We start from the raw sequence: 25,730 nt of genomic DNA on the forward strand, positions 1-25,730 counted from the left end.
TCAGGTGTGTAAGTTAAAAGAAACATGCAAAATATGCGCGAGGACTGGAGTTGAAAACAGCTAGTCTAAATCACGTGAAACACAATATTGCATGTTAAATTGTGAACAAATATGGTGTTTGTCTGATGTTTTCTGAAAAACATTTTTATTACACAGCTCTCTGAGGTACTTGATTCTGATTGGTCAATTGCAGCATTCTCTGTGGTCAAATATTTTTATATAATGGCCATTTAATTATAATTGGCCACTGTCCCAGGCTACTCATTTTCTGCTGAGGTAGATTTAGGTGTTATATCACTCAGAGTGCTTTTAATTTCATAAAATAATTTTAACTCAAATGAATTCAAATTCAGTCAATTTATACATGGGTGCATCCCCAGTGCATAAATTTATCTGTGTGTAAAACTCTTTATTGCCAACCTGAAGGTAAACAATCATTTTGTTTAGTCTCAAATGAGCCTGAAACAAAGACTAACATGTTCTTTGATGTTAGCCTATAGGGCAAACAATGGTTCTGTTTAGCCTCAAATGAGTGATTTTGCCTTTTTATGTTTTGTGGGAGAGAGAAGAGCTCTACACACAATTCAGTGCTGATGTAATAAAGCCACACTATCCAAACATGGTGACATTAGTAAAGGCTTCTCTGGATAGATGAATAGATCAGGTCACAGTATTGAGAGCTCACCACTGGCTTCAGTCGCATCCGAGCTGCTCCGGTGAGCGAGTAACTCCTTATAAATACACCCACACAAATGTCCACTAACAGGGAATGTTCCTACCCACACACACATAAATGCACTATAATGCCTTCCAAAAAACATAACACAGAAGATGTCTGTGCCAACGCACACATCAGACAGCAGACACAACCATGAACACAACTGCTCTACCACATAGTCTGTTCAAAGTATTTCATTTTTAGCTGTTAAAAATATAGTCTTACTGGCCTCACAACCCTTACAAAATATTGCAGCTGTACCATGGTACACAATGGAATCCCATTTACGCAACATCATGCTTTTACGCAAAGTCATAATTCTAATAAAGTTAATTATGAGATCCCAAGTAATAAATATGACATAAAAAGTCAAAATTATGACAATCATCAATCAATTAATATAATTATGAAAGTCACTATTACAACATTATAATTACATACATAATTGCAATTACACAAAGTCGCCTATTATGTCAATTGCAATTATGAGTTACTAATCATAATAATGAAATGAAAGTCAAAATTATGACATACTAAATCACAATTATGAATTATGCCGTTATTATGACACAAATCTAAATCCACAAAAATTGAAATTGACAAAAAGTCAGTTATGATAACTGAAAATACAAGATAATTAAGACAAAACCACAGCAAAATATCTCGCTGTCTCATAATAATGGTTGTTTTATCTCATAATTTGCAATTTTGTCAATTTCATCTTTTTATCTCATAATTATGACTGAGTATTTCAAAATTTTAACTTGTGTCATGATTATGATTTACCAATGCATGATTGGACTGATGATATCTGATTGTAATATCATGATAATTTATGGCGTTTGATAATACAATTATTGCTATTACTAAAAGCTCATACTTGAGAATTAAAGTGCCATGTGAAATTTGTCGATTTACTCTACAGCTAAGAATGATTTCTTCAAAGAACATGAATATATTATAATTGCAAAAACCACAGTATTAACAAAAAAGGATGGTAGTACAATGGTAGGTTTATGGTGACGCACAAGCATGCAGTGAGTCAACAGTAAAGTGTGTGATGTCTCCTGGAGTATGTGATCAGACCATGACTGTCCGCACTTTGACGTCTGAATGCCGGAATGGAAAACACACCAAGTGCCAGATGTGGATCATTGCAAATGGCATCACAGGGAGAGCAAGCACTCATGATGAGAGATGAAGAGGATGATGAAACACTGAAGAAGTGGAGGGAACAAAGTCAACTCACTCCAACAATGCTAGAGTGTTGTGCGGGGATCTTTCTCTGCAGTTAATAAAGTGTTCCAGGTGGTTGTAATTGCTTACTGGCACAAGCCAAAAGAGTCTTCATGATATTCTGCTGCCAGTCACGATAAACCTTGCATTCAAACTGTCCCTGACCTTCCCAATCACTCTTTTGTTTTAAATAAAGCAGAAAGACGTTTTACACAATTTAGCTAAAGCTTCATCGTATAATATGTAAAATAAAGGTAACCTGGAACGATTTGCGTTTCCAATGCAAGACACAGTATAACTGTAAGAAAGCCACATTCAGAAACACTTCCTGAGTCAATTCTGAACATATAACAAATCATAGGCAACATTCTTTTAAAGAACTCTGAGAGCACTGAAAGAAAGTGTGAGAACATGTCACGTGTACACTGAAATGTGCTCCCGCTGTAAGAGTGAGCCTACTGAACATCTGAACAAACAGCCAAACAGATGGATGCCTGTTTTTTGAGATACAATCAAATGTTACTTCAGCAAGCAAACTGTTTAAGACGTGTTGCAGGTTGCCCACGTTTCATGCTTAGAAAACATTAATGAAAAGTAAAGAGGTGATGAAGAAAAAACTATTGTTACAGCACTGTTGTCCGTAAGTCCGGCTAGTCAGATGTATGTTTCTAGCTAGTAACTGGAAACTCCTGGCCAACATCCTACATGAGTCCTCAAGAGACAAAAACACAAACAAATAAGTGTGCACAAATCAATTTGATGGCATTTACAGGCTGAACACCAATATCCACATCTGGGGTGGCAAACATTCAAAGAAACTTTAGGGCTGTGATGTTAAAGGGCTGTGTTAACAAGTTTCACCCCTCTGATGTCATTCTCAACCAAAGCCCACTCCTGGCAGTATGAGATATCTTAAATTACGTTCACTCTTCCCATCGTAAGGCTGCTGCTTCTTATTAAACAGACCATTATAAAGCTCTGTATTGTGTGTGTGGTATTTATGTACTTGCAGCTACTGAAAACACATGAATTAATTCAGAAATAGAACAAACGCCTATCTGGACCAAAAAAGAAATCAGGAAGAGAGGGACAAATCAGTTCCCTCTGGTTTATCCTGTGTATTTTAGCATTACCTCCAGCTCACTCTAAGGTTATGGGTTACACACACACACACACACACACAAACACACACTCTTGCCTCAGCTCCCACAATGGTGAGTCATCACTCCATTCACGTCACTGACAGACAACAGCTTCCAGTGACAGACCAGTGCACAGCAGCCCCACTCGCCCTCACGCTACTCTTCCTCATCAACTCCTTCCTCTCCGAGAGATGTGAAGCTTGCGTCTAAATTTAGCTCTTGCCCCTCTTTTTAAAAGGGAATGGATTCTATGTCCCACAAAGACCTTGGCATGTGTCAACAGGAAGACTGTGTTGAAACACGTTCAGAATGGCATATTATGGCTGCTATATCTTATCAATTACATTTTGTTTTTTTGTTTTTTTTTGTTTTTTTTTAAAAAAACTTTAATTCAATAAAGCAAAAAGACAAAAAAAAAAAGATTGTGCATCACAGTGATAACATTTAGCAATTCCCTCATCAGATAACAAAAGCCAAAATTTTAATATACTTTTCCATGCCATTTCAGTGAATGCGAAAATGCAAAAAGGAAGCACACTACTTATTCAGGAACATTAACCCTAATGAATCAATCAGACTGGTTCAATCAAGACATCCGGCTCATAAGAACATTTTGTTATTAAATTGTAAATGGATGACATCCAAATTTGCTGTAAGTGGTTGGGGGAAAAAGTGACCAGTATATTCTTCAAAGTATCGTCTTTTGTGTTTAACATAAGAACAGGTTTGGAACCAGATTAGAGTGAGTGAATGATGACAGAACTATTCCTGTTGCTGCCATGTATTGATAAATTCATGCATTTTATAGACTGTAGTCTGAACAATTCTTCCAAGTACATTTTTTTTTCTTTCACTGAGACTTTTAAGTGCAATGCCCATCTCTCAAAATCCAACCAATGGATAAAACAAAGTCCCGGCCTACATTTTTGTCTTTGGATAATCTGTTATAAAATGTATGTCACAATTCAGAAGAAAAGATCTGTTACTATTTCTGTTTCACTGCAACTTTAAGGGGTTTCTATTTCAGTCACATCGTGCTATGTAGTGCAGCTGATAAAGAAAAGTCACTGGCCTAAAATTCCAAATCTACATAACTTTAAAATTCAAACATTCCAGTATATTCCAGTAATTCTACTTATTTTAAGTTATTTTCCATATTTTGTTTCCCAATAATTATCTGGTGGCCATAATGAATGTAACAACATAAAATGTCTTTGATGATGTGTTTTGCGCCACTGCTGTGCCAAAGCTTCCGCCAAAATAATGCAAAATAGTGCAATATATATATATATATATATATATATATATATATATATATATATATATATATATATATATATATATATATATATATATATATATATATATATATACATACATACATACACACACACACAATTGTAGTGGATAATGGTGGATAATGCTCTATTACTACTACTACTAATCATGTAAAAGTATTATTATTATTATATTCTACTATTAACCCTCTGAGGTCAGCTTTGATTGTTCCTAATAAACTGTTTAACTGCACTTGCAAGTGAATCTCAAATTATTTTGTGGGATAATTAAATATAGTCTAAATAAACTACAAACATAAAAATATAAACATTTATTTTGTGCTCACATTCTTTCTTGTAACTCTTCCCTCTCAGTCACACACCTGGCTGAAAGGCTCATTATGCAGCTCATTATGTGAGCCTTTGTCTTCTCAGGTGTGAATCACACTAATATTCATGGTCAATCATGCCTACTCACATATGCCCTTTCTAAACAAAAAGTGTCTTAGAAAAATTTAAATCAATCTACTGTTTTCTGTGAGTGAGTAAACAAGATGATTTTCACATCATTTTGAAGCAAACATTCTAGGCTACATGCTCCAGGTTTGACAGTCTTGTGAACAAATGTTCTGTATGTGTTTTATGACCTTATTTCAGTGACTTAAAAAAAATATTTTTTTACTTACCACGCATAAACGTTGTTTTCTCAAAAACACAATCATGTACATACATGCTATTTACATATTATTGTAGCCCAGTTTGTACTGATTATAGCGTATTCAGACTTTAGCCATGTATATGTTTATAAGCAACTGAAAAAGCACAAAAGTCAGGGCATGTCAAAACTTCTCCAGGCCCCCAAAACCCCCAGGACCTCAGAGGGTTAAAATAAACACGCTTTTTCCAAATGGACCTGATTAGACCCGAATTCTTTTAAACTATCCTGAATGCGTAGGCTACTTTCATGTTAAGTGAGGAACGCACATAGAAAAGAAGAATACGTTTGTAACCTCGCACAAAGAAGTCATCTTATAGATATGAGATCCATCAGGAAAATACTAATTTAAAGTAGCCTAATAATAAATTGAACAAATGTTAAATAAATCAAAGTAATGGAGAAGCATCCAAATCAAATGTGGGGCTGCAGGCTGTACACAAGTCAATGCCGTTTACGTTCGGGTCTAGTTCGAAATGAAATGCCGTCGGGTTGGTTCAGACTCAGGTCTAATTTCATTGGGTCGGTCTCGGGTCGGGTTTTTCTTTAAAAAAAAATAATTTATGCACATGGGGTTTGGTTAAGAAGTGATTCGGGTTGATTCTGGTCGGGTACAGATTTTAGGACCCGAGAAAACCTCTAAGTGCTAGTCATAACAGCAAAAGAAAAAATGATGCCCTTAGGTTTTCAGAACAATTGGCTACCATTTCCAATTGGGTTTTCAGTTAAATGCTAAAGCCGGATGATAAAATCAATCTCATTTCAATGCAGCAGAATGCTTACTTTCACAAGTTCATAGCCTTGCCAAGCTAATCAGGCCAGCTAGGAGAAGAACAATCAGGCTTACCGCATATAATGTGCTGGATGCTATTGTTTTTATAATCATTAGCTTCCCAAGGCACAGTGATCTTTCAATTACAGTCACACTCCACTTCTTCCTATTGCACCAACTGCCAATCAGGGAGGTTGGCAGTTTGTAGCGTGTTTGCACCATCCCACACAATTGCTGCAGACAAAAAGTGCTCTCCGCAAGCTGAGGGGGTGTAAGACATCTCATTGCAACCCTGCCGAGACCCACCAAACACTAGATGACTGTTGTGACTGAGCTTCCAACACATACGGCAATTAGACCCAACACTGGATGGCTCTCCTAGTGAATGAGGATGTGTTGCTAGGAGTCATGATGTAGTCGTGTAGAAAGTGAGTTCAGTCGAGGGATACCACAGTAGTTTAGTTAAATATTTATTTTACATTCAGGACATTGACCCAACCAGGAATGCTACAACAAGTTTCCTGAATCAAGTACTTTAAGGGCTTCTAGATGCCCCAAATCACTACCAGGGTCATAAACTGGGACCTAATAAAGTATTTTTATAAGGGGATACCTGGTTTTACTCTACCAAAATAGAAAATTCTAGTTGTATTCCATGTAAATTTAAACTCTGGACTAAAGAGGAAAATTATACCATAGTTCACACTTTAGAGAGGCATTTAAGGAAACTGGGTGTTACTTACGACCATTTAAAAAGAAAAAATGGTACCCTCAAGAATCTAGGAACAAGGAGACTCAAATTTCTCTAATCAATTAAAATAATTTACAGGTATTAATCAGCACTTTAACAGCAGTCAATTACGGGGTAAGTCTCAGAGTGGCAATTACAATCATCTGAACTCGTGATTTGGCAAAATGAAATGCCACTTGTTCGTAGACTAATGTAATTATGGGTTAAATTACACAGAAATCCTTCTTAATACAAGAGAAACTTAAGAAAAACTTACCTGTGATACACTGAATCTGACCATCATCTCGCTGGATCGTGAAGGCCTCTCCTGGGTTTACCTGCACCAAGATTACCTGAAGAAAGCAAGCAAGTAAGATGCTGTTAGAGGAAAACAGTCTATTCAGACCACTTCAACTCCAAATCTTAGCTCAACGCATTCCCTTATTTCATAAAAATATATAAAAGTGAACTGCTTGGATGAAAGACAACACTACACTGAATAAAGATAAAATGTAGCTATTTGAATGGCTGTGAGGGCTCCGTGAATAAAATTAAAGACTAAACTTCCTTCTGCCCTTATCTTGACCTCATTTAACGTTTGCAAAGTGCTCCATGTGGCTCAGTTTTATTCCAGGCTTATATATCTAGCGTAAAAGTGGACATCATTCAGCCAGGCACAAACATGCTTCTATTACCCTCATTTTCTCATGGCTATACATAACTGACACGCAAATAGATGAAAACATACACATGCACTTCTGAGGGCAGCATAAAATGGAAACATTGTTTACTGCTATGACAAAAAGGCTCTGATTCCAAGAAAAAAGAAGAGGAAAAACAGGAATAAACGCATACATACCAGCCATGTGGTGGAAAATAAAAGTTTTACTTTTTTGTTGCTGTTTTTTAAACAAGTACAAATACGATAGTTTCTGTTTCTGTTTCCTACGAGATCTGAGAATCAATAAAAATGTCATCAAAATGGATTTGTTATTGTCTTTGAGGCACTCTAAACTCGGTTTTCTGATCAATGACTGCGGCTCAGGGGAATCATGTGTGAATCTGACACAGCTGAATCATGAAACAGCACAACCAATTTCATTCATAGTTTAAGCAATATCATTCACTCATAAACAGCACAAATCTATTCCAAAAGGAAAGTGAAGATTTAAATAACACACAAAAACAAATTCACAATCTTTTGAACTCTTCCATAACATTCTAGAATATTATTGGCAATAAAATGATAAAAACAGAAATAGCGAGACCTGGGGCTGGACTCTTTGGACTTAAGCAACTACATTGTAACCTCTCTAAATATCCTTACAACATTAAAGCAACACACCAGCAACCACTCAAAACACCTTAATGCATGTATACTTGCAGCGTCTTTATTGCTTATAGTCACTACTCTGTACTGTAAGTGCCACTTGTTACTATTGCTGTCACTTTAATGTTATTGGTAGACAGCATGTCTGGACATATCTTTAGATAATGAGATCACAGATGATACAGATAACCGGTAAAAAATATTGACCTAATTTGACTAGGAATTAGTTTTCTTTTTGCTAAAAAAGTAACATTCTGCAGTTTGAGAGTGTTTTCACTACTGCTCAGTTCATTAAATAATTAATCACATGAACAATCTACCAATTTACAAATTAAACTCACACATACAGCTGGACGATAGAGTCAAAATTGATATCATAATATACTTCTTAATTTTGGTCGATATGACATAATTCCGATATCGATATGAACACGATTTTAAAAAGCCTCATAAAACCTAGTAATGATGCTGAAAATTTAGCTTTGATCACAGCAATAAACTACATTTTAAATTATATTCAAATAGAAAGCAGTTATTTAAAATAGTAAAATTCTTAAAAATAATAATAATATAATAATAAATCTTTTTGTTCAAAAACTTTTGACTGGTAGTGTAGGCTGATTATTCTTATAGATTGAAAAGAAAAATGCTTTAGCTAGGATAAAGTGTATGAAAAGTGCTCCGAGTTGCTGCAGAAAAATAAAAATACAAAAATTTAGCAACAACAAAAACATGTTGCTGGAGACAGGCTTATTATTGAAAATGCAAACTGATTTTCTGCCAGCAGGAGGCGCTTTGAGAGCAGAAGAAACAGCGGTTTCCCCAGTAACGACTGTAATCAAAGCAGCTCCGCTCATGAATGCTACTTTATCAGATAAAATAGAAATGCCATCGAAACTTTTCTGAAGACAGTCGGTTCCCTTCAGAGATACATTCATATAAAACACTGCAGCATTTTGATTTTGAAACATGCAGTGCTCATGTTTATTCACGAAGTCAAACTTCACAAATAATTCAATGTATGGGAAACTCTGGTAATGTATATCGAAATATCAAAAATGTGTTTAAAAATCATATAAACGTTATTGAATTTTTTTTTTAATTGCGATACATATTGAAATTGAATTATTTTCCAGCCCTACTCACACATAGTGCCAAACATTTCTAAAACCTCAATTCGAGTTTGATAATCAGCTTTTTTGTCCATCATATTCAACATTATGCAGGTGAGGCTTTTTTTTATATAAAAGCAGCAGTGCTAAACTGCTCATTGCATCATATCATTAACCAGACAAAATCAGTGAACTAATTAAAATCACTAAGACTGCCAACCATGTTTTCCATGCATCTTTTTTTATTATATCCAAGTATATAGATCAGGGATCCTCAAATCTGGCCAACGAGATCCACATTTCTGCAAAGTTTAGCTCAGTTTCACCTAATCTCATGTTAATCTTGAATACCTATAGAGCAGTACTGCATCCTTCATATCTCCAAAAAGTCTTTAGTTTTATCATATTTATAAAAGAAAAATACAGCTTTCCGATTCTCTCAAGAAAAGGCGAGCTCCTGGAGGCGCGCCGTGGGCGGTGCTATAATACTGATGTTTCGTGTTGTTTCCATTAACATATATTCACTTATGTGCGGATTTCCAACAAAAGACAGAAATCTAATGCAGTTGTACTTACATGAATGGACTCTATTATCACTGGGACTGCTCCATGTTTTAATAGCAAAAGATGTGCAAATCTAGCATCGACCCAGGCCTTGTTTATAAAACATTCCTCAATGAAATGACGAGAACACACAAACGCACCTGCTACACCACGTTGCTGCCCGGGAAAAACAAACTGCATCCACTGTTCGTGTAACGCTGGGTTCTTTGGGAAGCTGAACACGGTAAACCTTCCCTCATATCCAAAAACACACTTATTTGGAGACATTCTCGAACAAATCCTATGCAGCGCGTTGATGGGTGCGGTCTTGCTCTCCTCTGGTCGACGTGTGCGTGGGCGCGCTTTTCCAAGAGAAATGCTCATATAAGGAGTTCCACCACTGTCTACGTCATTAGATCCACGATCGAAAAAAAAAAAACAGCCGAAACTTGTACCAACCCGGAAGTAAGATTTTCGGCACAGAAATTCTCCGTAATTCGTCCAAATTATTTTTTTAAACTTTGGCCATGTTTAGCATGAGAATCCATCTCTTTAATACTGTGAACAACTCTGAATACATGAAACACAATTGTAGCCCCCCTTTAAGTCACGATAGACCGTTGTTGCCACAGTTAGCTCGGTAAAAGTATCTCCACACCTATATGCATCGGTGCTAAAATATTAAACGTAAAAAAAATGAAAGAGTCAATCAGACTGCCAACCATTTCCATGCATCTCTTTAATCCATGTATATAGATACAGATGAATTACATGGAATAATGAAGTCCCCCGTATTCGCTTCTCTGTCCTAGCTTGCTCGTCCTCAAGATAAGTGATGTCTGATATTCACTGTCAATGTCTTCGCTCTTTGCTCAAACTTTTCTCGAAATTGCACACCCACATGTGGTCGCCAGAGGTCGCTCGTGATGCCATAAGTTGCCAGCTCTCATTAAAAAAAAAACAATGACATTCGTGTTGCTGGAATTTGCTACATGTGTGGATGGGGCTTTACTGACTATAAAAAAAGCACGCTGGCAAACACTCTAGTAACCTGACAGCAAGTACTGCATTGGCAAGCACCACTCACATTTTCTTCAGAAATGTACCAGTTTAGTCAATAATGCTTTAGTTGTTGCCATCCCATGTACATGTACACTAAGCTCCAAATATGTGCTATGAATTACTCATTGGAAATATGTCTGCCAAGTAATTAAATGTGCTTGAACTAAATCTTGAACTAAATTCAAGAAACATTTGTACAAAAATGAATAGCTCAATTGTTGTGCTATATTTTTGAGTCTTAAAAAAACACCACCAAAATCATTCTCTAAAATGACAGGCCTCTACAATACCACAAAACAAAGAAGGGCAAACCAGGACTCCACCGTTCAATAGACGGGATGCAAATCTCTGACATTAGATTACAAGCATGAATGATGAAGAAGCGGAGAGGACAACATCACTGGATGTGACGTCCAAACCCACGTCACTCGCATGGGTCTGAAATGAGATGGAGAGGCAAGTTCAGTGCTCATCAGAGTACCACTTGTTCCATGAAATCGCTCTGAGTCAGTCTTCCATTGAGCTTTTGTTAAGGCACTATTGATGATACATCTGTCTCTGAGATCTGTGTTTGGCTAAAGGTCTCAATGTTTGTGCCTTCATCATGAAAAGATATGGTATGGGGTGAGTCACTTCAAAGGTGTGGATGAACCATGATAAATGTCACACCGAGACATCTGACAAATGCACTCTGATATCAGACAACAGGTAGAATAAAGCACAAGGAAAGTGTAGAGTCCTAAATCTGTCATAGTGACATTAAAAAACAGTCAAAACCACACTGTTGAAAGCAAAAAGAGAAAATGCCACAAAAATACACTTTTCAATGATAACAAAGAAAATCAGGTATTCTGGCATACAGACCATTAAAGAGTTTGAGTATTTTGTTTCACCAGCATCAGTTTTAAGTCGTTATAAATGTGTTCTTAAAAGAGAGAAAGAAGAAAAAAAAAAAAACCTGGAGCAAAACCATCGCTAATAACACGTAATGCCAAGAACAACAGGAACATGCGGCTCTTGCCTCAGCCGAGGGTTAAGAACTGACAGTCCTTCCGGAGGTAAAAACCAAACTGAACTGAACGAAAGGACCTCAACCCCAGCCTCAAATCAACAGTGACCAGCTTTTGTACACTTTGTTCTTATCAAAAAGCCTACAGCAGCAGTCTTTAGAACAATGATAAAAAAAAAGTCTATCAGAAGAGAATATTTATCTACTCAATAGAGACACAAACACAAATGAATTTCAGCATCTCAGCCTAACCTGAAAAATAAGCACAACGTGCATCTCAAAGAAAACTAATTTGACAGTAAGTGCATATTATTTACCTCAGACTTGGGTTGGAAATCACAGTTATAGCGCCTGAACTCCCACGGCTTGAGGCTCCAACTGCGGGTCTCCCCTAATACAGCCATCCTCTGTACTTCCGTCTCACTCTCTGTTCCCATTCATAAGTGCCACTGAGACACACCAGCTATTCCTTGACTGCTGCGCACACACACACACACACACAAGTGTTCTTGCTTGGCCACAAGCGCAGTGACAAAGAGCGATGCATGAGCAACAGCACAGGCTACGATGGGGGTGGCTGAGGGAGGTCTTATTGAATTAGGTTCAAGCAGTTACATGCTGTTGCGTTCGTGTGTGTGTGTTTGTGTGTGTGTGTGTGTGTGTGTGTGTGTGTGTGTGTGTCCGGGCTCACAATTACTCGTTCTGCTCTGCCTTGCTCACTCCTTTGTCTCGCAACACAGCTGGTTATCCTTGTTTCCCACTCTCTCTGATACAAGTCTCATATACTGCATTACTGACACGTTCTCCATGTCCCTTTCCTATGCCAGCATGCAGTTTTAGACAAAGCAATGTGTGTTTATGCACACATATGTAAAAAAAATACTGAATCTTCACTTACTGTAGCCCGCATCTCCCTTTCATCCAGCCAAAGCTGCTTCAACAGGCTGGCCGATATTTTAAGGTATCTGGTACCCTCCCTGTGCTCCGGGGGTCCGAGCCACCCTTCTCTGGCTTCACCCGGTGCTCATGAGATTAGAAGGACTGGGCGGTGTGCTCGACACATGGGGGCCTGTGTGAACTCTTCAACCTCCTAAGCAAAGCCCCGGCGAGAGGAAGGGATAGAGGTCTCGCCTAAGTGCGCTAGCTGGAAGCCGTTCACAAGATAACAGGAGCGAAGCCCATGTTTGCGCTCTCCCCTTCTCTTTTTTAATCTCTCCTCCTGCTCTCTCTGCAGTAGATGGATGACTCTCCCTCTTCTCTCTCTTTCTGGCTCCAACTCTGCCTCGCCACCGCCGCCAGTCTCCACGGCAACCCCTTCAACAAATAAGCCCTGACGATGTCCGCAGCGCGCCACCAATGAGGAGGACAGCTAAACGCCCGTGTTATGCTCACAGGGGGAGGAGGAGAATAAAAAGAAGCGAGAGAGGAAGGCCGCGGACGAGTGGACGCAATTGCTCTTTCCTTCGTGGGTCTATAATTCTCACCTCTCCCTCTGTGCCATACTGGCATTGACTCGTGACTGTTCTGTGGCGAGCGCATGTGTGTGAAAGCGAGTGAATATGGATGTCGTCCAGACTTTACAACAGTCTTTCAGGTAGTGCCAAGTACTGGACTGGCATGGATCCAGTAATTAAAAACAAGGATGGGGTCCTCAAGTTATCCTTGTCTCCTTTGTTCTGTGTTTTGCTCTGGTGACGACAATAGTGATGGGGCACAGAGCGACACGTGCTCATTCACTGACAGACACTCACGCACATCCTCCCTCCCCCTCTAGAAAGAATCTGTCATTTTTCTATTCTCCATTCACAGAGCAAAGCTGCTGCTATTAATACCATGATCGATGCACAAGGAAATGAAGTTGAGGTAATGCAACAGCTTCTTTGGTGTGGAGGAGCACCTCAGCCCTAAACTCTATTACATCCGTGTGATCTGGCCCTATTGCTGGAGGAGACAGCATGGAAAGAGAGGTGTGATTGGTAGCCACATAAATAGTAGTGACATCCCTGGATAATATGAACCTACCAGTTTCCTTCTGAAAAAGATCAATTGAGCTTGTCCTTCATAAACTTCAGTACAGAAGGGAGGTCAAAGAAGATTCAAATTTCTCTGATATTTCTCAAACTACAAAAAACAGTACTTAGACTAGAACTTCCTCTTATAATGGGAATGCCCAAAGGCAGCTTGCAATCTTTTATTAGGGCTGGGTATCGTTCAAAAATGTTCGATACCGATACCTTGACTTCAATACCAGTTCCTGAATGATACTTTTTTCGATACCAATTTTATGAAATCAAATTTAACAAGATTACATCATCTAAAAAACTTTGGTTTGCTTGTTAATGTTTATACAGATTCAAAGACTCATCTCCTGAGCCACTGCACATAGAAACAAAATGTAACCAACACAGTAAATCAGTTCAAACAGTTTTAATAAAGCTCAAATAGTCTTCAGTTTACACATCTGTTAGGCTACATTTACACTAGTGCGTCTTCGTTTTAGAACGCATAGCTCAGACAGAATCATCATTTCTATTAATTTTCCACTGATTTACTGATGAGCATTAGCAGTTTCCAGCGCTGTCTTCCTGTGTTGTCTAATGTGTGTTTTGGCCAATCGGAAGTTATTACAAACACTTGATGGTGGTTTAAAGTGAGTTTTGAGTAAAAGCGGAATATAAATCTTATTTATTGTCTTATATAGCACAAAGCTACAGTGTGCATGAATGGTCACGTAACACATGCTTTCGGTCCAGTAGTATGAATGGACATCTGCATATGATCGGAACTCCACGCAGCTGCCGCACTCTCCATTGGAAATGAATGACTTCCAATGTTTGTTAGAGACAGTGAAAAGCCGGATTGAAATGCAGTGGAAACGCCAGTATGGGCAAGGATCGTTTTTATTTTAAAACAAAAACGCACCAGTGTAAATGTAGCCTTACATCTAAGGGGGCTGGGACACACTACAGTACGGCCTCACGTGTGCGCCACATCTCTGAGTGTAACCGGTGACGCAGACCGACTGTGCAAACTGATCGATGTATTACAATACCACGAGAGCTATAGAGAGCAGACTGCTCCGTATATTTTCGAATCACTCTTGTGGATGACAAACACACATGCAGGCTTATTGGCTCACTACGTTAATAAGATTAACCCCTTAGGTATCGAGGCAATTCGATCGGTGCCTATAAAGTATCGAACTCGATACCCAGCCCCATCTTTTACACAGCACTGATCCTGAAGAGCATGCCCTTTACTTATTGAGTTTCTTAAATACCTGACCTGTGTATTACAGTCAAAACCAGACTAGTCCAACAAGAGATTTGTTTTTCTTAGGATTCATACAGAAACTGCTAAATGAAATTCCAGGACTTTTGAGGACTTTTCAAGCACTACTTTTTTCGTTTTCAAGGACTAAAATCAGAGATCACAATATTGTTATTATCTTTCAAATTATAATAAATAAACTAATAAAACAAAAAGGTACAAATAAAGTGCAGCACATGCAAAGCATGCAATGGCTGTGGCAACTTGAAAAGGTACTATGGCAAAGTTATCGCTTTCCTTATTCAAAGTGATTTTTTAAAGAATAAAAGAATAAAGAATAAAAAGCTTCATCGTAAACTTGGAAAATTATGAGCTAGCTCATAGACACTAGGGGAGTGACAATACACTTAGCTCACGAGATGAGACTAAATCCAGATATTTGGTTCCAATAAATGACACAATATTTTAATACTATTTTTCAGAAATTTTCAATGACAAAATATTTGTCTTTTAATCACAAAAACAAAACAATGTAGTTGTATTTTGAAACATTTAACTAATCTAGAGCCGTGACTAATGATTATCTTGGTAATAAAGTAATCTAAATCTACTGATTATTTTTGACAGTCAAGTAATCTGATATTTCTTATAATAAAACAGACCTGTGAAAGTGAAAAACAGGCTTTATATTGACTACATTTATATACATTAAACTAACGATGAGACAATAATAATTGGTTCAAATAAAGTATCAAAATCAAGTAATCACATGGATTTATTGAACATCACTGTTAAAATGTAATATGCATATAAATAATATGAACACAACCAACTTAAAGGTGCTGTATGTAGGATTGCAGTCCAAATTCAAAATATTGGAGAGGGGTTTTTTTTCACCTGGTCCCTCCTCCTCAAACTTGACACACACGCAGGTTGCCAGATTGACAACACCAATAGGAACGAGCGCACTTGACGATGAATGAAATGAAATATGCTGTGTTTTCCTCCATCTGGCAACCCGGGGTGCCGAAATACAATTGGGTAAACAGGCAGTGGGCGGGTTTCACAAAACAAAACAGAGTCCAACATTCCAGCCCGGAACGCACATTATCAAAGGAGAATAATTGACTGTAGCATTGTTTTTCAGATAAGTATGTTAACTTTGCATGTTTCTTAAATATCTGCAAACATATTATGGTATTTTTATGCTTTAGTAGAGTCAAAAACTTACATACAGCACCTTTAAGTACATTATGTATTATGACAAATACCTGCAGAGAGCGCCAATGGTCTGGCTATGCTTCACTTTACAGCATGATTCAACAACGTTTAAATCCATGTAATTTTAATATTTGGCCACATGAAAACTCAGAGCTAGGGTTTGAACTTTTATTTTGAAATCGTGATGTACAACAAATCACATGTATGTATGAAATCTGTTGATGTATCCTCCTGTGTTTGCATAGTTTTATAAATGATTACACACTTTTTACCAGATGAACGTTAAGCATCCCAAACTCACAGCACATGCAGAGGAAGAGTTTGTGGACCGAGCTGCTGAGATGCAGACATGCTCCACACTTGTAAATGATAACCGTGCAACACAAAGGGCCTCAGACTTTATTTGCATTCCCAAATGAAACCCAAACAAACAGTACATGCAGTAAAAGACCAAACAACATAATGCAAGCACTATCAATGGTTTCACCATAAAATCTACTTTTTACTGATAATCGCAAGACCGCTTTTCCCCTCAAGGAATAATATCGCGAGATCTTGGGCACTGCTAAAAGCCAGGAGAAACATCTCTGTATTTACATAAGATGCACTGCATCGTTAATTTTGCGAGAAAACAAGACATTTTATAGAAAACAAAAATTAACACTAATTTTATATATACTGCCTTTTTAACATTCAAAAAAAGGCTGATAAATATGTCCGTTTCCAATATCTTTCCACTTAAATAATCCACATAAAGATATTTGAAAATAAAATCTTGGAATATTAAAGTTGATAAACCTGTCAGAAAGAGTATGACATAGGGAAGTGCAAAATCACATCTTGGAAATTTAAAGTTGACAGTTGGATAGTTGATGGGTTGTTTGAACAACTAGTTGGTTAAGGAAACCCTGTATAATTAAACTAGTTTAAAACAAATTTAGCATACCCCATTCAGATGTGTCCCTAACTGACAAATATTCAACAAATGTATATGCTAAATAACTAAGCTTAAAACTTATTATAGTACTCCCTAGGGGTATGCAATATGAATATTTTTGATTGTGGATGATTAAAATGTCTCCACAGCCAGCTTTTGAAGAATTAATCACAGTATCGTGCTACAGTACATTCTATCAGTTGCAGTTCTGGTGCCTCCATCTCAATATAGGCTACTGTACAATGTGACATACATTCACATCATATGTTAACTCTGGAAACCTTAAATCATTCCAGCCCTCATTACCCAAATCCCAAAAACCAATCCACAGTTCAAACAAACACAGTTCATCTCACGTGGAAATGTCGCCATAATAACAGACCGGTGTGTAAAACTCTCAGTCGCCGTCACATTTGTAAACACGACTCTTTCAGAGGGTTTTTTGCGAAACAGATTCTATGCCAGCAAAATGTTAAAGATTTGACACACTTTTCCCAGAAATTCAGTTTCAACCAATCCGATGACGACTATTTGCATGTGAGCGCTCGCCGTCACATTTGTAAACACGACGGCTTTCTTTTTTTCATGAGGGGTTTTGGCGCCACAGTACACTCACAGGAAACTGCACTTCGCAATCACAAAAGTACATTATTTGCATGTGCTTTAAAGTGCATATTTCAGGTCAATGTATAGAAATATAATGTAGGAACTAGATTTTGTTTAAAATGTACTTAAAAATACACTACTTGAGGCTTCTGGAGTCATTTTTGTGTGAAAATTTTACTTCTGTATCTGACACTCTCCAAAACCGGATGTGACGTAAGAGAATCAATGTATGAAGTGTATGTAGTGTTCTATTTTTATATTTGTTCTTCCTTTTCTTGAATGCTACTGCTAAATACTTACTGCACCTGAAAAATAAAGAACTCGGTTTTATTTGTATAATATGTGTATTTGTAATGTGTATCTTTGTTCTTAGTATTTTATAAGAAAGATAAAATAATGACAGATTTTCATCTTTTTCTTTATCGTTATTATAATGGTCTTGAAACGTATTAATTGCACCGATTAATTTACTCTATTGCTGTGGAACGTCATGATGATGCTGCTACATTTGCATTGTAAAGTTGTCAATTCATTATGCACCGTTACTGCCACAGTTAGCTTGGTAAAAGCATCTCCACACCTACACGAATGAGTGCTAAAATACTTCTTTTTTTTTTTTTCTTCTTTAATAGTCAATCATCCTGACTCATCATCCTAGTATAATAGTTTTTTTAAGTTGTTCATGTACTTATTTTGTATCTGTACATATTCAAGCAAACTGGAAGCCAGTTTCTTTAATATGTTCAGACTATAAATTGGGGCAGTAAAATGTCAGATAAGAGATTTAGTATCCAGGTGGTTGAGTGACAATGATTTGCACGAGCAAAGATTAGAGATAGGGAAAATTTTTTTCTAATGCGTCATGGCCAGGCTGAACTTGCTGGGTTTAGGCACAAGGCCATCAGGAGGCGGTGGAAAGCGAGAGTGATTAGCAAACACAGCTACAGTGGTTAGCGCTGGCTTTATTACCCTGGAGATGGGCCAGTGGTGCCTTTGCGTTCTCGGCTGTTAAGCAACTGACGTCTGTGCTTCTCCGATGAGTCAGGGCTCAGGTTCCTCACTATTTGTTCCTCTTTAATAGTTTACCGTGTGGCAACGTGGCACTGCAGCTTAGCTGACACGAAACAGAAGAAAATAACAACAAAAAGAAGACACTTACACAAACACCCTAGCTCAAATAGCCTCAGGTAAATGAGCTCTGGCAGAAGAGCCTTACAGTGACACTGTAGGACGTATTGATTAAAAAGCAAAGAGCCTCAAGACATCAATGACTGATGGTTACAGAGGATGACCGTTTGCTTGACACCCAAGCAATGGGTGACACTGTTGGTCCATTAAAGCCTTCTGCAGTTAGTTGCGATATCCTCCTCCTTCCTTGACTTGTTCTCCTCGAGCCTGATGTGGCACACAGAGGCTCCCGCTAAATATTGTCAGCTTGAATAAAGGTGTCAGTAAAGAATTTGATTGTAATCATCTGAAGTCACTGTTCACTGCATTTGAAAAGCAATTACAGGTGATTATCTATAGGAAAGGAATTCTTTATAATAAAATAGAAAATAAAGGTGTCTGCTAAAAGAATGAATGTAGAAATAAAGCAGGAAAGCTCTCACAAGAGCACTTTAGAGTAGTAAAAGCAAAATGCAAAACTATGACAAGCAATTGATCTCTGACAGTCAACCTGAGGCACAAACCTCTTCTGCAATGTATGAACTTAACCTTCATAGGATTACACAGAATAACATGCTAGCATCAAAGCTGGACTGCTAGCTGCAATTTGTATTTCATGACACATAGTATAGTTGAAGCTGAACTAAAGGTGAATGAGAGAGAAGCAGCATTGTACAGAATCATTAGGTGAAAGCAACCTCACCCTATTGATCAAACTCCTTTTACATGATGGTGCTGACAAGAGTGAGAATTCTGCTCCACAACAATGAATGGGAGACAGTTACTTGAGATGACCAGCTCTACAAATAATTGTCCATTTTCTCTCCTATTAGGTGATAAGTGAGACCCACTAGAGAGAGGGAGAGAGAAAGCCAGAATCTCATTGCTATGGAAACATTGCTTAGTTCACCAATGAGCACAGGGAGGAGTAACGTGGGGACAAAGGGAAAGATTAATGTTTGGTTCAGCCATTTTATGCTTTCAGAGGGCACGGCTCGATGAACGGCAATAACTCAGGCACTGTGTGGTATCACGGCCACTAAACATGAATCCACCCCCAGTCTGGCCTTAGGCCAAGCTGTGCGTTCTTCTGTCCACCTCGTCATGGCATGGGGAGTGGGGGGTTATTCACTTTCACTCACTCACACTCATACAACTCCACATAACCACACAAAAACAAAAAAAAAAAAAAAAATAAATAAAAATTAAACAAAAAATAAATAAGAAAACTATGAGACACATTGTGATGCATAGGGATTTTGTAATTGGATCAAGAATAAAATTGTGAAGAAACTCCCAGAGTATCGGTGAGAAAGAACTTTCGTAATCAGTTTCGGCATCTCTCTAGCATGATTTATTTTTGTCCAGAATGCAGATTTGTACAATAAATGCTGACTGGGAAATGTCAGTTTCAGAGTTTTCCCTTATTTATTTCTTTATTTCTGTACAAACTGAACTGTAGAATAAATTATATCAATGGCCAAATAAACCATGAAAAACCTAAGAACAAATGACATATATCAAGATCCGAATGTATTGGGACAACCCTAATTGCATTTACGAATCAATAAAAGTAATCATTTTGTCACCTTTAGGCAAGAAAAGCTTTTGCTTCGCTATACTGGTTAGTTTTTTTCTGCGGCAAGTACAATGTTAACAAGAAAGAGTGTACAAGATCAAAAGGAAAGTGAATCAAAAACAAATCAGTGCTTTCTGGTCGATTTAGAGCCATTTATACAAGGGTCTTTTCGGCACAACTAACATCACTTTGTTCTTGTCCACCACAGACTTCCTGCAGAGTAGCCCATTCCACCCTGCTTAGAGTCTTTGCTCTTAAGTTAAGCCTGACTGCCGTTTCAAAAAGCCTTGTGCACTTAAAACCAAAGTGTTTGAAGACCACATAAAAACCTAAAACGACCCTAGGCAGAGGGAGGAAAAGGCAAATAAATGAAAGCGTAAAAGGCCAGACGTCAGTGCTTACAGATGGCTGCTGGGAGGAGGGAGGTTTCCACCAAATCTTTACAATGAAGAGAACAGCTGGGCACCTGGACTATTAGTAAGTATTGACAAACAACAGCCTGATTCATCTTGTCCTGGTTCTAGCACAGACAAACAGGCAGGCAGGACTGCAGGGAGTAGAGAGGAGAGACATAGATGGCGTAGAGTGGCGAGGCAGGAGGGAGAAATGAATAGGAACTGTGAATCCCTGTGCACGCACTCCACTTTGCTTTCATGAAAGAGCAGCAACGGTGTTGCCAAGAGTATGCCACACTGATATTTAGCTTCCCTCGTTTTAACTGCAATGTCAAATGCACAAGTGCTATGCGACACACAGGAAGAGGGAGGAGGGAACCTGGTTGCTGAGTGAGAGTCCAGTGGGAAAGGTCAGGTCAGAGGGATAAGTCATCATGGCACATTGTCACTACTGTTTTCACCAGGATGTGTCACTCGGTCCGGGTCACAGGGACTCAGAAAACTCCTGCCGTCAGTTTCGTATACTCACATGCATCGTTTACACAATCTCTCTTGCACAAGCACATTTCCTGTGACACTCAGACCAGCTAACACCAGGAGTCACTTAGTTACACTTATTTTGCCTTGAGCTCTCCCTGTTGCAAACATCAAATGCACACCTGGAGAGGCGCCACGCTCGTGATTAGTTGTAGGCGTAAAAAGCCACATATGAAGAGAAATGCCAAGGGCACAAACAAACACGGAGACGGGCACACGCTTGCATGGTAATTAACACTGAACTAGTCCTGGCTTTTCGCACCAGTAAAGATTCATTTGTATTCTTGAGCCTCTTTCACACAGATATTCCGGGAAATACACAGATAATGTGTCCCGTGATTTGTCCCGGGATCATTTGATTGTGGTTCATTCACACTGCCAGTGATTTTCCAGAATCTGTGTGTGTGTGTGTGTGTGTGTGTGTTCACTCACATCCCGTAAAGATCCTGTAAAGACATGTGACATTACGGTGTGACGTGTAATGTCACCCATTCGGTTTCATTTAAGCTGGCGAACGATCTCAGCTTCAATGCGGATAGTGAGGAGCTACCTGATCTCTGCTTCATTACAGTTTGCACATATTTTTTCGGCGCGAACATTGATCTGCCTTCAACACCCGGTAAATGAGACGCACAATAACGTGCGTCTGCATCATAATCTTGCTTTCCACTGTCTAGACACCAAGAAAAGTAGGATAAAGCTTAAAAAAGCAAAAGGCATCATACAGATGCCACGTTCTAACAAAGCCAATTCTGTAAATGAGTTTACTTGGCAATGCACTTCCACAACCTGTGGTTTTATGAATGAGGCGAGCAGGAGGTGATAAAAATGAACGGGGATGAAAAGGGTCATAGGAGTGTAAGACTGGAGCAGGGGATGGTGCGTATGCATTTTCTGCCTCTTTAAGTGCTCAGCAGACCATAAGGATGATTGGGAAGGGCTTGTCAGGTGATCGCCACAGGGAGTTGAAAAGTCAACAGCACGCTTATAACAACACGGCCTTGCTGAGCCTAGACAGACTTCCACTACACATAGTGGGTGAGTAAAACGTCCTCAACTTCCAACATTTTTCAGACTTGGTTTATATCTTAAAGGGATACTCCACCCCAAAATGAAAATTTTGTCATTAATCACTTACCCCAATGTCGTTCCAAACCCGTAAAAGCTTCGTTCATCTTCGTAACACAATTTAACATATTTTGGATGAAAACCGGGAGGCTTGTGACTCTCCCATTAACTGCCGAGTAAATTGCACTTTCAAGGTCCAGAAAAGTATGAAAGACATCATCAGAATAGTCTGCCATCGGTAGTACAAACGTAACGTTATGAAGCGACGAGAACACATTTTTTACGTGAAGAAAACATAATTAACATCTTTATTCAACAATTTGTCTCCTCTGTGTCTCTCTGCATCACCATAGCGTCATTTTGGAGAATATGAGCTGAACGCAAGCAGCTTACGCTCTTCTGTGTCAGCCGTGCTGAACAGATACACTGTTTTCATTCAAATCAAAGCGTAAGTACACGTAGAAAACGTATCATTGTGTCACGGCTGACACAGAAGAGCGTAAGCTAGTTGCGTTTAGCGGATATTCTCCAAAATGGTGCGACGGTGAAGCTGAGAGATACAGAGAAGACGAATTGTTGAATAAAGTAACTATTTTTGTTTTCTTTGCTTATAAAAAGTATTCTTGTCGCTTCATAACGTTGCGGTTGAACCACAGATGGTAGATGGACTATTCTGACGATGTCTTTCATACTTTTCTGGACTTTGACAGTGTAATTGACTTGGCAGTCAATGGGATATATATCTTAAATTGTGTTCTGAAGACGAACAAAGCTTTTATAGGTTTGGAACGACATGGGGGTAAGTAATTAATGACAAAATTTTCATTTTGGGGTGGAGTATCCCTTTAAAGAGTCTGAAACAGTGGTTAACACTTATCAGAGTGCACTATAAATCAACTTCCAAAAAAAAAATATATATATATGACACATTCAAACAAGGTGAAAATGCATCACATTTTTGAAAACAGCAGTCACGGTCACTTAAGAGAAATTAGCCTGACGTCCATGAAAGTGACAGCAGTGGCACCCAGCCTCGTCATGACCACTGACTCTCACCATAACAGCCTTCGGGGACAGCAACGGATGGACAGATCCTCTCCATGGCCGCTACTCCCAAACCAAACGTCTCCGTGCTGGGTCAGGGTCAGTGACGTAAGGACAGGCCACAGCCACAAGAGCTGATGCTGACACTTTGGGAGTCACACCACTCCTTATCTATGATGACGGAATAGTAACACTTTAAGCATACTAATCACAATAATTCCAGTGCAGCGACCCAAAAAAAGAAATGAAAAAAAAGTGTTTATGCTTGTGTGACATAAATAGTCTGTTCTGATCAGAATTTACAGATGATACTGATTACAGTTTCCATGTCATCTTAAAATCAGCTGTTTGGTCGGAAGTTGTGTTTAATAAATCTGTTTGAATAAAACTCCATCTTGTAATCTGCTTTATTATTATTTTAGTCCCCTTCCAATGGAGACTGTAATGCTTCATAACGTTGCGGTTGAACCACAGATGGTAGATGGACTATTCTGACGATGTCTTTCATACTTTTCTGGACTTTGACAGTGTAATTGACTTGGCAGTCAATGGGATATATATCTTAAATTGTGTTCTGAAGACGAACAAAGCTTTTATAGGTTTGGAACGCCATGGGGGTAAGTGATTAATGACAAAATTTTCATTTTGGGGTGGAGTATCCCTTTAAAGAGTCTGAAACAGTGGTTAACACTTATCAGAGTGCACTATAAATCAACTTCCAAAAAAAAAATATATATATATGACACATTCAAACAAGGTGAAAATGCATCACTTTTTTGAAAACAGCAGTCACGGTATCAAAAAATAAATCAGCCTGACGTCCATGAAAGTGACAGCAGTGGCACCCAGCCTCGTCATGACCACTGACTCTCACCATAACAGCCTTCGGGGACAGCAACGGATGGACAGATCCTCTCCATGGCCGCTACTCCCAAACCAAACGTCTCCGTGCTGGGTCAGGGTCAGTGACGTAAGGACAGGCCACAGCCACAAGAGCTGATGCTGACACTTTGGGAGTCACACCACTCCTTATCTATGATGACGGAATAGTAACACTTTAAGCATACTAATCACAATAATTCCAGTGCAGCGACCCAAAAAAAGAATGAAAAAAAAAAGTGTTTATGCTTGTGTGACATAAATAGTCTGTTCTGATCAGAATTTACAGATGATACTGATTACAGTTTCCATGTCATCTTAAAATCAGCTGATATTAGTATTTATTATTTAACATTTTATAAGTTATTGAGCTACTTGCACGTAAATGAACAGAAATTAAGCACATAGCACATCAAGCTAAATTTAGACTAAATTCAATTTTACTTCAATTAATTTTGCCACTTTAATTTTTTTTTTTTTTTTTTTTTACATATTTTAGGATTTAATTGGCTTTTCATCAACTCACAAATCCTCTGCATTTCCCTGACAATTTGGGAAACCATGGTATTATAATTTCATTTATTTATTATTTTGCCATTTGTATTATTAGTAGTAGCAGTAGTAACATGTTTAAAATTTTATGTCATAAAAACTAAATACTGTATATACTTTTAAATTATATTCCTTCTCTTTTTATTTTGTTGGATGCTGGCTATATTAATTATTAGTTGATCATTTTAGGCAATATTAGTAAATAATGAGAGAAACACATGTAATATTGGGTAACAGCAGAAGCTAACGACAGGAGACTTAAAAAGTGTGTAGAAAAAGCAAGTCTGTATTAAACTGGTGCTATGCTGTTTGGTCGGAAGTTGTGTTTAATAAATCTGTTTGAATAAAACTCCATCTTGTAATCTGCTTTATTATTATTTTAGTCCCCTTCCAATGGAGACTGTAATGCTGGGGACACCAAAAATCACCTCTCACAGGTATTTCTAAACTGCTGAATCTGTTTTTGCCAATACTGCTCTGCTGTATTTATTTTGGATTAAATTTATTTGGATAATAACTTTGTTTTGTTTCTTGACTACTGAAGCTGAATCTACCACAAAAGTAATTCTGAAGTCTTAAAAGAGGCTCATGTATTTTTTGCAATCAAAAGGTGATCACCGATAACGCCATTAGAAGTGGTTGATTGGGCATCCCTAGAGAAAGTGTCTCTTGACCTCAGCAGCAAATGTGGCAAATAGAGTAGATAAGTTATTTTAGAGTGAATGAGTAGTGTAAATGTCACAACTCCATAATTATCAGGGCACAAAATTCCAGCATGCAAGTTTAAGTACAAAATAAACATCAGTTAACAGACAGACCTGGCTCAGCT

General features: G+C 38.2%; 1 protein-coding gene across 3 annotated transcripts in view; it reads right to left on the minus strand.

The window, feature by feature from the left end:
* Positions 1–25,730, minus strand: part of LOC109051825 (fibronectin type-III domain-containing protein 3a-like) — a 71,867-nt gene that overhangs the window by 33,509 nt on the left and 12,628 nt on the right. The window contains exons 1-2 of one of the 3 annotated variants that reach the window (XM_042770805.1): positions 12,545–13,029; positions 6,868–6,943 (exon numbers count right to left, since the gene is read on the minus strand). In XM_042770805.1, coding sequence (XP_042626739.1) covers positions 6,868–6,943; positions 12,545–12,556 — 88 coding nt within the window. In that variant the 5' untranslated portion in view covers positions 12,557–13,029. Of the gene's footprint in view, positions 1–6,867; positions 6,944–11,963; positions 12,192–12,544; positions 13,030–25,730 lie in introns of those variants that run through there. The other 2 variants (XM_042770803.1, XM_042770804.1) reach the window with 2 other exon arrangements.

Source organism: Cyprinus carpio, chromosome A15 (assembly GCF_018340385.1).
Source record: "Cyprinus carpio isolate SPL01 chromosome A15, ASM1834038v1, whole genome shotgun sequence".
NCBI lineage: Eukaryota > Metazoa > Chordata > Actinopteri > Cypriniformes > Cyprinidae > Cyprinus > Cyprinus carpio.